The sequence below is a fragment of the Diorhabda sublineata genome, chromosome 1, assembly GCF_026230105.1.
Source record: "Diorhabda sublineata isolate icDioSubl1.1 chromosome 1, icDioSubl1.1, whole genome shotgun sequence".
Classification (NCBI taxonomy): domain Eukaryota; kingdom Metazoa; phylum Arthropoda; class Insecta; order Coleoptera; family Chrysomelidae; genus Diorhabda; species Diorhabda sublineata.
Genome location: NC_079474.1, coordinates 3,267,168 through 3,280,449, shown reverse-complemented (window position 1 = coordinate 3,280,449; position 13,282 = coordinate 3,267,168). Strand labels below are relative to the sequence as shown.

General features: G+C 32.7%; 1 protein-coding gene across 1 annotated transcript in view; it reads right to left on the bottom strand.

Annotated features, from left to right (window-relative positions):
• LOC130452362 (transient receptor potential-gamma protein) overlaps positions 1-11,211 on the bottom strand; it is a 70,722-nt gene extending 59,511 nt beyond the window's left edge. The window contains exons 1-2 of the mRNA XM_056791571.1: positions 11,087-11,211; positions 9,273-9,510 (exon numbers count right to left, since the gene is read on the bottom strand). Coding sequence (XP_056647549.1) covers positions 9,273-9,510; positions 11,087-11,199 — 351 coding nt within the window. The 5' untranslated portion in view covers positions 11,200-11,211. The remainder of the gene's footprint in view (positions 1-9,272; positions 9,511-11,086) is intronic.
• Between the last annotated feature and the right edge of the window lie 2,071 nt (positions 11,212-13,282).

Below are 13,282 nucleotides of genomic sequence, written 5' to 3'. Positions count from 1 at the left end.
ATTTGATGAAGGATCGCTTTTCTGAAATTAATCTCGTCAAAAATGAACTTTATTGAACTTAATTTTGTACGTAGCTGGATTTATGAACTTGATTTGTTGAGAGATCGTTTTTCGGAAATTATCTTATCAAAAAATGAGCTGTTTCAAGTTTAATTTCACCCATATTGGATTTTATAAGCTTCATTTGATGAAGGATCGCTTTTCTGAATTTAATCCCGTCGAAAATCAATTTTATTGAGCTTAATTTTGTACGTAGCTGGATTTATGAACTTGATTTGTTGAGAGATCGTTTTTCGAAAATTATCTCATCAAAAAATGAGCTGTTTCAAGTTTAATTTCACCCATATTGGATTTTATAAGCTTCATTTGATGAAGGATCGCTTTTCTGAAATTAATCTCGTCAAAAATGAACTTTATTGAACTTAATTTTGTACGTAGCTGGATTTATGAACTTGATTTGTTGAGAGATCGTTTTTCGGAAATTATCTTATCAAAAAATGAGCTGTTTCAAGTTTAATTTCATCCATAGTGAATTTTATGAGCTTGATTTGATGAAGGATCGCTTTTCTGAAATTAATCTCGTCAAAAATGAACTTTATTGAACTTAATTTTGTACGTAGCTGGATTTATGAACTTGATTTGTTGAGAGATCGTTTTTCGAAAATTATCTCATCAAAAAATGAGCTGTTTCAAGTTTAATTTCACCCATATTGGATTTTATAAGCTTCATTTGATGAAGGATCGCTTTTCTGAAATTAATCTCGTCAAAAATGAACTTTATTGAACTTAATTTTGTACGTAGCTGGATTTATGAACTTGATTTGTTGAGAGATCGTTTTTCGGAAATTATCTTATCAAAAAATGAGCTGTTTCAAGTTTAATTTCATCCATAGTGAATTTTATGAGCTTGATTTGATGAAGGATCGCTTTTCTGAAATTAATCTCGTCAAAAATGAACTTTATTGAACTTAATTTTGTACGTAGCTGGATTTATGAACTTGATTTGTTGAGAGATCGTTTTTCGGAAATTATCTTATCAAAAAATGAGCTGTTTCAAGTTTAATTTCATCCATAGTGAATTTTATGAGCTTGATTTGATGAAGGATCGCTTTTCTGAAATTAATCTCGTCAAAAATGAACTTTATTGAACTTAATTTTGTACGTAGCTGGATTTATGAACTTGATTTGTTGAGAGATCGTTTTTCGGAAATTATCTTATCAAAAAATGAGCTGTTTCAAGTTTAATTTCACCCATATTGGATTTTATAAGCTTCATTTGATGAAGGATCGCTTTTCTGAATTTAATCCCGTCGAAAATCAATTTTATTGAGCTTAATTTTGTACGTAGCTGGATTTATGAACTTGATTTGTTGAGAGATCGTTTTTCGAAAATTATCTCATCAAAAAATGAGCTGTTTCAAGTTTAATTTCACCCATATTGGATTTTATAAGCTTCATTTGATGAAGGATCGCTTTTCTGAAATTAATCTCGTCAAAAATGAACTTTATTGAACTTAATTTTGTACGTAGCTGGATTTATGAACTTGATTTGTTGAGAGATCGTTTTTCGGAAATTATCTTATCAAAAAATGAGCTGTTTCAAGTTTAATTTCATCCATAGTGCATTTTATGAGCTTGATTTGATGAAGGATCGCTTTTCTGAAATTAATCTCGTCAAAAATGAACTTTATTGAACTTAATTTTGTACGTAGCTGGATTTATGAACTTGATTTGTTGAGAGATCGGTTTTCGAAAATTATCGCATCAAAAAATGAGCTATTCTCCTAATTCCATTTATATTGGATTTTTTGAGCTTGATTTGGTAAGAATGTCTTTGTCGAGTTTCAATTTTTGCGATACGAGCTTTTATCGATTTAGTTTCATCCATGGTTGGATTTATAAAATAAAAAAAATATAAAATATCACATCAAAAATTAAATTTTCTGTGCTTAATTTCTTCCATAGCTGAATTTTATGTGTTTAAATATGTAAAAATGACTGTTTTAAGTTTAGTTTATCAAAAATTTAATTTCGTAAAAAATGACGTTTCTGAATGGAATTCCATGAAAAATAGATTTAAAGAGTTTTATTTCATCAAATATGATGTTTTGGATTAAGTTTCGGAGAAAATTGGCTTTTACTAGCTCAATTTGGGCAAAATTGTTTTTAATTTCAACGGAAAAAGAAGTTTTTGAGTTTAAATTAATCACAAAAAAAATAAAGTTAGATTTTGTTCTATAAATCTAATAATCTGAAATAATGAGTTAATTTTGTGCGAAGAATTTGCTTTTTTGAGTTTTATTCGATAAAAAAATGGCAATTTGCTTCAATTTTACTTAAATATGGCTTCAATAGTTGACATTTATGATAATAAATCAATGAAAAAATACATTTTCAGTTCAGTTTTTTCACAGACATGTTTTTTGAGTTGAATTTGTTCCAAAAATAGCTTCTAGCTTCATATAACTGAAGACTTTTGGAATGCTCTAGTAAATTATCAATGACTTTTGAACAGATATGAAATGTCGTATAAAAGCTTAGGATTAAATCGTACATTGAGTACGAGTTTCAATGAATTCGCAGCCCTCGTTCCATTATTTATTATTATCTCTACTTATATTATAATTAAAAAAATAGCCAAAGCTCTTCCTAGATCCAATGTTTTCTTTCCGAATTGTTTGAATTACCTTATAAACCTGGATATAGTGGAAAAGAAGTGCAATAAAGACATTTCTCCTTAATAAAAAAGAAAGAAAAAATAAAAGTGATTGAAGATAATAGGAAACATTTTGCGTTACAGACATAGAATTAAATTACACATATAAAAATAAATAATCAAATCTATTTTGGGGGTTTAATCAACAGACATATGTCACACAAAACTTCTACAAGGTAAGTTTTTTTTAAAAAAAATCAGAATACATAAAAATGTTTTGAATAATTTACGCTTTCCACTTTATTCCTAAGATGTGTCGAAAATATACAACAAAAGGTTTTTTCCTATTTTGGAGCTAAGATATTTATGTCGTTTTGAGCTACAAATAAGATTCGGAAATTTCGTAGTCACTTGGAGAAGTTTTGGGTGATTGAATATTGATACCAAGGTCGCTGGGCTTGTCACCTGGAAAGTAACACAGGAATGTTTTGATTAGAAAATCTGGAACAAAGTTTTTTAATTTCTAGTTTTGTTTAACAAATGATTGTAACAAATTGTTTGTTTTATAAATTTGAATAGTACCCAGCTTGGTAAGATGGGCGGGGTATCTTCCATGACCAGTCTATATACCAAGCCCCGTCCATCGACACGATGCGTCTTACAAAAATAAGTAAAAAAAATGAAGTTCAAATTGTAGTTGATACCTAAACATTTATTCCATTTTAAGCTAATGTCACAGACTACAACAATAATTTCATAATTGGAAAGGTCCTAAACTCGTTCTAATACGAAGTGAAGCAACTTTCTTTGTATAAGTAAAATTTCGAAGATGTGTAGGCCAGTGATTCTGCCAGGATATATGCATTAATAATACTGATATTCATAAAACTTGGTCTCAATAATTAATAATAAACGTTGATTGTTGTTATTAATCGTAATTTCCATAAATCTGGAACAGATGGCGCCTTAAGCGAATTTCTTCATAGAGAACTGCAAAATTTTGTCCTTTGCACCTCGTAGATGGCGCCACACTTTAATGTGATATGTTTTCTTAGATTACACATTTTGTCTTCGTTGCGTACATTACTTCGAATATTTTTTTTTACTTCTAACTTACAGTTGTATGAATACAGCCAAAAATATAATCTACAAACTCAGAGAACAGCGAACTCGCTCTACTTTTGCAGATGAAATTAATGCATATCTTAAACAATCAATTTTTTGGAGGAATGTTGAAACACTGAGACAAAAAACATGTATTCCAATATGTTCTTCAATCCAAATACATATCATTCTATCGAAATGAGTCTCTTCTATAGAAAACTGCGCTAATTTAGAGTCAGATAAAATCACATCCCCAACTTTTTTATTTGACTCCAATTGGTTTGTCTTTTTCTAACATGAGAGCTTGAATAGAGTCACGTACAGTGGAATCCCGTAAAATTCTCTGATATTTGGAACGCACTTTAATAGTTCTTCAGTTATTTCAAAGTTACTGTTAATGCCTCCTATAAAAACAGCAAATTGAGCTGTATCAACAATATCAGTCCTCTCGTCAACAGCCAATAAAAAGTTTTTTAGCTTTAGTAAAGATCATATGTTGACCTTGAAGATTTCAAAGATGACAATCACTACTTTGTAGTACAATTAAAATCCTTCTCCAATCGTTTCACTTCGATTACTCGACTCAACTGACTTACGTCTCGACGACGCACTCGTTTTATATGGTTAAGGAAAGTTTTAGTCTCGATTCGAAGCACATGGAAGATTCTATAATTCTCGACAAAAATAATTGGATTTTATGAACTTGATTTGTTGAGAGATCGCTTTTTGGAAATTATCTCATCAAAAAATGAGCTATATCAAGTTTAATTTCATTCATATTGGATTTTATGAGCTTCATTTGGTGAAAGATCGTTTTTTTGAAATTAATCTCGTCTAAAATTAACTTTATTGAACTCGATTACTCGACTCAACTGACTCACGTCTCGACGACGCACTCGTTTTATATGGTTAAGGAAAGTTTTAGTCTCGATTCGAAGCACATGGAAGATTCTATAATTCTCGACAAAAATAATTGGATTTTATGAACTTGATTTGTTGAGAGATCGCTTTTTGGAAATTATCTCATCAAAAAATGAGCTATATCAAGTTTAATTTCATTCATATTGGATTTTATGAGCTTCATTTGGTGAAAGATCGTTTTTTTGAAATTAATCTCGTCTAAAATTAACTTTATTGAACTCGATTACTCGACTCAACTGACTCACGTCTCGACGACGCACTCGTTTTATATGGTTAAGGAAAGTTTTAGTCTCGATTCGAAGCACATGGAAGATTCTATAATTCTCGACAAAAATAATTGGATTTTATGAACTTGATTTGTTGAGAGATCGCTTTTTGGAAATTATCTCATCAAAAAATGAGCTATATCAAGTTTAATTTCATTCATATTGGATTTTATGAGCTTCATTTGGTGAAAGATCGTTTTTTTGAAATTAATCTCGTCTAAAATTAACTTTATTGAACTCGATTACTCGACTCAACTGACTCACGTAGCGACGACGCATTCATTTTATATGCTTAAGGAAGGTTTTAGTTTAGACTCGAAGCACGTGGAAGATTCTATAATTTCGATAAAAATAATTGGATTTTATGAACTTGATTTGTTGAGAGACCGTTTTTCGGATATTATCTCATCAAAAAATGAGCTATATCAAGTTTAATTTCATTCCTATTGGATTTTATGAGCTTGATTTGGTGAAAGATCGTGTTTTTGAAAGTAATCTCGTCTAAAATTAACTTTATTGAACTTCGATTACTCGACTCAACTGACTCACGTCTCGACGACGCACTCGTTTTATATGGTTAAGGAAAGTTTTAGTCTCGATTCGAAGCACATGGAAGATTCTATAATTCTCGACAAAAATAATTGGATTTTATGAACTTGATTTGTTGAGAGATCGCTTTTTGGAAATTATCTCATCAAAAAATGAGCTATATCAAGTTTAATTTCATTCCTATTGGATTTTATGAGCTTGATTTGGTGAAAGATCGTGTTTTTGAAAGTAATCTCGTCTAAAATTAACTTTATTGAACTTCGATTACTCGACTCAACTGACTCACGTAGCGACGACGCACTCATTTTATATGCTTAAAGAAGGTTTTAGTTCAGACTCGAAGCACGTGGAAGATTCTATAATTCTCGATAAAAAATAATTGGATTTTTTGAACTTGATTTGTTGAGAGATCGTTTTTCGGAAATTATCTCATCAAAAAATGAGCTGTTTCAAGTTTACTTTCATCCTTATTAGATTTTATAATGCTTGATTTGGTCAAAGATCGTTTTTCTGAAATTAATCTCGTCAAAAATTAATTTTATTGAACTTCGATTACTCGACTCAACTGACTCACGTCTCGCCAAAGCACTCGTTTTATATAGTTAAGGAAGGTTTCTAAAAGCTGTCAAAAAGATGATTCTTCTTTTTGTGATACATTGCGATCGCGGGCCTTATTGATACGACCCAGGGACTGGAAGCGGCCCGCGGGCTTTACTAGATATTTATGGTAATCTGATTCATAAAGATCACTTTGTATTCTGCTAGGATTTCAACAGGATCGAGTTAATGCGACTAGATTCCGTATAATTAGGGATTATGACTTCGTGGACTTTAAATAAGGAATACAATCAGAATATCGGATATTATTGAAGTCTCCTTGTAGACTAAGTAAAAAAATTACTTTGTCGACTGTATTTGTGAGACATACCGGTCTATTTCCGTTTCCTTTGCGCCATTTATCGTTGCAGTTACGAAAGGAGCAATTTCCGCATCTGGGAATTGTATTAACTGCGTCTCTTTTGATAACTCATGTCATTCAGAGAACGGTAATGGTACTGGAAGTGGAAATATGTTACATAAACGGTCCTCTGAAACTGGGTTAATTTATTTCCATATTAATTTAACAAAATAGTTCATTATTCATCACTTTTATCACACTAGGTACATAAATTAATTTGTTTTTGAGAAATTGATCGTATCATCAAGAAGGATTCTTGGAATTATTTATGAAAGCACCTGTCAAATAGTGACAATTTTTTGATGATACTATTCTATTAGTTACCTAAGTTTGAATCTTTTAGTAAATTTTTGTAGTTCAATAATTCCTCGCGTCGTTTTTTCCAAATATTTCATTATTAAATGTTGTCGTTATGAAATTATTTTATATCACGCTCCAGGTATAGTTTAGTTCCATACTACGGCAGGTTTCTTCACTTCCTGAAAGTCCCTACTAACTATTATTTACCGAATAATCAAAAATTCGGTGTCTTCACCTTCTAAACCTCGTAGGGCAGGTTTCTTCACTTCCTGAAAGTCCCTACTAACTATTATTTACCGAATAATCAAAAATTCGGTGTTTTCACCTTCTAAACCTTGCAGGGCAGTTTTCTTCACTTCCTGAAAGTCCCTACTAACTATTATTTACCGAATAATCAAAAATTCGGTGTCTTCACCTTCTAAACCTCGTAGGGCAGGTTTCTTCACTTCCTGAAAGTCCCTACTAACTATTATTTACCGAATAATCAAAAATTCGGTGTCTTCACCTTCTAAACCTCGTAGGGCAGGTTTCTTCACTTCCTGAAAGTCCCTACTAACTATTATTTACCGAATAATCAAAAATTCGGTGTCTTCACCTTCTAAACCTCGTAGGGCAGGTTTCTTCACTTCCTGAAAGTCCCTACTAACTATTATTTACCGAATAATCAAAAATTCGGTGTCTTCACCTTCTAAACCTCGTAGGGCAGGTTTCTTCACTTCCTGAAAGTCCCTACTAACTATTATTTACCGAATAATCAAAAATTCGGTGTCTTCACCTTCTAAACCTCGTAGGGCAGGTTTCTTCACTTCCTGAAAGTCCCTACTAACTATTATTTACCGAATAATCAAAAATTCGGTGTCTTCACCTTCTAAACCTCGTAGGGCAGGTTTCTTCACTTCCTGAAAGTCCCTACTAACTATTATTTACCGAATAATCAAAAATTCGGTGTCTTCACCTTCTAAACCTCGTAGGGCAGGTTTCTTCACTTCCTGAAAGTCCCTACTAACTATTATTTACCGAATAATCAAAAATTCGGTGTCTTCACCTTCTAAACCTCGTAGGGCAGGTTTCTTCACTTCCTGAAAGTCCCTACTAACTATTATTTACCGAATAATCAAAAATTCGGTGTCTTCACCTTCTAAACCTCGTAGGGCAGGTTTCTTCACTTCCTGAAAGTCCCTACTAACTATTATTTACCGAATAATCAAAAATTCGGTGTCTTCACCTTCTAAACCTCGTAGGGCAGGTTTCTTCACTTCCTGAAAGTCCCTACTAACTATTATTTACCGAATAATCAAAAATTCGGTGTTTTCACCTTATACATATCGCAGAGCGGGTTTCTTCACTTCCTGAAAGTTCCTACTAACTATTATTTACCGAATAATCAAAAATTCGGTGTCTTCACCTTCTAAGCCTTGCAGGGCAGTTTTCTTCACTTCCTGAAAGTCCCTACTAACTATTATTTACCGAATAATCAAAAATTCGGTGTTTTCACCTTATACATATCGCAGAGCGGGTTTCTTCACTTCCTGAAAGTTCCTACTAACTATTATTTACCGAATAATCAAAAATTCGGTGTCTTCACCTTCTAAACCTTGCAGGGCAGTTTTCTTCACTTCCTGAAAGTTCCTACTAACTATTATTTACCGAATAATCAAAAATTCGATGTCTTCACCTTCTAAACTTCGCAGGGTGGGTTTCTTCACTTCCTGAAAGTTCTTACTAACTATTATTTACCGAATAATCAAAAATTCGGTGTCTTAACCTTATAAACCTTGCATGGCAGTTTTCTTCACTTCCTGAAAGTCCCTACTAACTATTATTTACCGAATAATCAAAAATTCGTTGTCTTCACCTTCTAATGAAGTAAACCTCCAAATAAATTGAGTTATTTGCCAAGTTATTAGGCAGTTACAAGTGTCAATTGAATAGTTTAGTAGAAACTTAACCTTTAATATAAATCAAAAGTGGTTTGTTTGTTTATTATTTATTATTATTATTATTATTTATTATTTGATTAGTTGGAAACATTCTTCATACAAATAATTGAATATTGATGCTTTTCAAGATTTAGAAGATTTGTTTGATGAAGAATTGATTCAGGAAAAATTTCATAACGAGCTTATTCCGTTCGTCATCAATTTTTTGTCCGATGATGAAATTTTTTTAACGTTTTCTTTTTTCTTTTCTATCATTTATTTTCAATATAAACCGTAATTTTGAGACCAACACATCTTTCTCCAACTACTTCAACATTAACCTTTACAAAACACGTGCAAATATAATGACGCACAGATAGTTGTCACAAACGTCAATGGAAGAACGTTTTTTTGGCTTATTTCTTTCCTTATTCAATACATGGACGATTGCTATATAGGCATCTTTCATAGTGTTACCAACTGTAGACTATTTGTTGAATACATAATGAAGTGACAACTAGGGTGAAGAAACGGTAAACATTTATTCGACAATTAAAAGTTCCTACTAAAATTATGTGACTAATAAATATACTACTTACGTGTGGTTCACCTTTACGATGCACAGTTTCTTCGTGTTCCAATAAAACTTCGACGGCTTCGACGAATTCCTCGGAGATAGCATGCAATAAAGCGTCTTTAGTTTCCACCCTATGCTCGATCAACAATTCCACCATCTCTAAATTCTCGTTGTCTATGGCCATAAGGAGGGCGCTTCTACCCAACGGATCTACACAGTTTATGTTTATGTAGTTCGTTTCTTCTGCTTTTTGAAGCATTCTAATGAAAAATAAGAAAACTTTTAATAAATACATTGATTAGTAAAGTTAGTAATCTAATTGTAATTATATGATTAGCAATTTGAGGTTAGTTAACATCTTGATCCATTGTTGCGGCCTCTATGACATCCGAGGATGGTCCCAGAAGTATCTGGCCTGACGTAGAGATGGCGATAGTTGCTCGAAAAATACAAGTAAATAATCTATGTTTCAAGTTTGAAGACGCCACGTTGTTTGGTAGCCATCAATAGCGAACGTTTTCAGTGAATTTGTATACTTGTGATACAATATTTTTGTTTAAAAGGATGAACTAGATTCTACTCTAGATGAAATATTGGGTAGCAAAGTTTAGACGAGACCGTACGACCTGCGAAGACCAACAACGCAGTGGTCGACCAAATTAGGTGGCGATTCAGAAATGTTGAATAAAATCCATGAAGTGGAGTTGGATGATCGTCGAATGACAGTGCTTGAGCTAGCAGACATAGTAGCAAAAGAACAATGAAAACAATGGATTGAAAAGGGAGAATCGGATCCAAAGAAGGCAAAGACTGTTCCATGTGCAGAAAAGGTCATAGCGTCGGTTTTTTGAAATGCACGTTGGATAATTTGCATTGATTATCTTGAAGAAAGGAAAAACTATCAGCGGCTAGTAATACGCGAACTTATAGCAACGTTTGATCGAAAAAATTAAGCAAAAACGTCCACATTTGGTAAAGAAGAAGGTGTTTCATCAATACAACGCACCAGGTCACATATGCGTTAGCGCAATGGCCATAATTAATGAATTAAAGTTTGAATTGCAACCTCTTCACCCTATTCGCCAGATTTACCCTCCTCGGATTATTTTCTGTTCCGCGGGTCAAAGGTTTTGTAGAGCTTGACGATCTCTATACTTCCCAGGAAAAAATTCAATCATCTGAGTCGTGTTTTTACACAATAACCACACAAATTTTCTAAAAGAAACTTTTACCAAACTAAAAGTCATATATTCTAGAGAATTCTTCGTTGCGTTTATTGTACGAGGCTTGTCCATAAAATAAGGTTCCCAACAAATTTTCCCAATGAAAAACATGTTTATTGGCATTCAATAATACAAATTTGGAAAACTTAGACTTTCTTCTATTTTTTGACATAATCACCGATTAGATAGACGCATATTTACATGCAGTTTACCATCTTTTTTATGCAACGCCGCGAGTATAATCACTGGGGGGCGGCTTTTACATGTTTGACATCCATATTGCACAAATCTTGGCATATCCTAAGCGGTCTCTTCAAATTTTATGAATGCAGGATTTGTTGACATCAGGAATCCTCCTGTTAAGGTCCCGAATCGTCACCCTTTGATCTTTCACATAGTTGGGAATCAAGGTTCAGCGGAGGAACACAAAAAATGAATCACGGAGAACGCACCTGACATAAGAATCCAATTGAAGCTCCATTTTTTTAAGTTAAAAGACAAAAATTTAATGAGCAACCCTCGTAGAAGATTTTCCACCAGTTTCGAATAAAATTAGATTTTAAGGTTTCATTATTTGGTAAACTAAAGAAGTTACCTTTGGATTTACATTTACCTTCTCGTCGATGCTACATCTCCTCTCTCGACTGCTAATAAAAACTTCTTTTCGTCAAGCGTAAGCTGCGCGATTTCCTGGTGGGGTCTTATGACGTTTTCCTCTTCCATCATACCATGGATACTGTGCCTCTATAATGAAAATTGAACATAATTAGATTGGATATAATTGTGTGAGCAAGCCTGGTCGCAAAATGGTAGATTAATTACATTAAGCGTCTAATAATTCGTTTGGTTGAAATTGAAATGCAACTAATTGTTTAGACTATCCCCATGACCTGGATAGAGCCTGAGAAACATTTATACACAATAAAATGTGATTATAAAGAATCATAAATCTACCTATTTAACTTTCACTTACTATTCGTTAAGATTTATTGTAAACTGACCATCCTCAACGTCTTCCTTAAGCAATTCCAGATGTACTTTAGATACTTGAAGTTATATTAACTTATCAAATTACTTACTGTGTTTTTTGTATTGATGTGGCGTGATGACCATGAATATAATTAATTGTAGCTGTTGTATACAATAGGATTAGTATTTAAGTTTGCATAAACACGCATAAAGTGTTCTATATAGTTTTGACATTCAACTATAATTGTAATCATTGAAGTCACTTTATTCATTTATATTTTATGTTAATAAATAGTTTTTCAAAGTTGTGAATTCCCAAGAAAAAAATACAATAAAGTTTTTATCACGATTTATTAACATAACCTTCAGTGACTGTTGATGTCTTCCAACCGCCATGTTTCTTTAGTGTCATCAAGTCTCCCCCTGAATCAACTTAAAGTGTAACAGATGAAATAACCCGATAAAACTGGTTTTTATCCATAAACTGATTGATACATTTACAGTAAAATATTTAGAGTTTCAACGAAGACCAGCATCGCTTGGTCGAGCAAATGAGGAAATGACTCAAGAAATCTTGAAGAAAATCCACTAAGTGGTACTGGATGATCGTCGACTGAATGTGCGCGAGCTATCAGACATGGTAGGCATTTCAAAAAGTGCATATTAACTAAAAATTTAGACATGAGAAAGCTGTGCGTGAGATGGGGGCTGCATTTGCTCACAATGGAACAAAGATGTTGCCATGGAGTGTTTGGGGCACAGTTTTTTAGCCATGAATGAAACATGGGTCCATCACTTTACATTCGAAACAAAAGAACGATCAAAACAATGGACTGAGAAGGGAGAACCGGTTCCAAAGAAGACAAAAACCGTTCCATCTGCAAGCAAGGTCATGGTTTCGGTTTTTTTGATCGTTTGATCGAAGAAATTAAGCAAAAACGTCCACATTTGGTAAAGAAGAAGGTGTTTCATTAATGCAATGCACCAGGTCACATGAATTAAAGTTTGAATTGCTTCCTCTTGCACCCTATTCGCCAGATTTAGCCTCCTCGGATTATTTTCTGTTCCCAGACTTAAAAAAAACGCTCGGGGGTCAAAGGTTTTGTAGAGCTTGACGATTTTTATACTTTCCAAGAAAAAATTCAATCACCTGAGTCGTGTTTTTACAAAATAACCACACAAATTTTCTAAATGAAACTTTTGAGCGAAGAAATCAAGACAAACTTTATTAATTCTACTCCACTGTTGCCGGATTTTGTTGTTGTACCTGCATGCATGTTTCATTTTCCATTTTGAATACGAGATATCGTAAATTTTTCGAAATTTTTTTTGCAATAATTTTTGTGACACTACTTTGGCTACTTCATTGGGTGTAGTTCCGGTGGAGTCGAAAAAAACTCGGAATCGAACATTTTTACTTTTAAACAACCACCAAACAACCAATTTTTTCAATCGAATCACAAAATTCAATTGACAGCTCTTTGAGAAGTTTTCTCAGCAACGCAGCTCTAATTGTCTCTATAAGTACAACATAACCTATAATTTCACGTTTTCTGATTCCTTGTACAATAATACTTAGATAATACGTAAATAATAGTAATAATATTTGTTTTATTATCTAAAATGTTTTTTTTTGAATAAAAAACTATATATCAGTAAACTTCTACTTTTAATCAGTAATAACTAATGTTTAAGATGAAAAATTGAAAGTTCTATGATAATATTATGTATTAAGCGTTGTTTCTATGAAAATAATTTAAAATTTTACGAAATTTTTAAATAAACAATTCCGTTTAATTTGTGGTAACCAAATTGAAGCCTTCATTTGTGTGTAAACAAT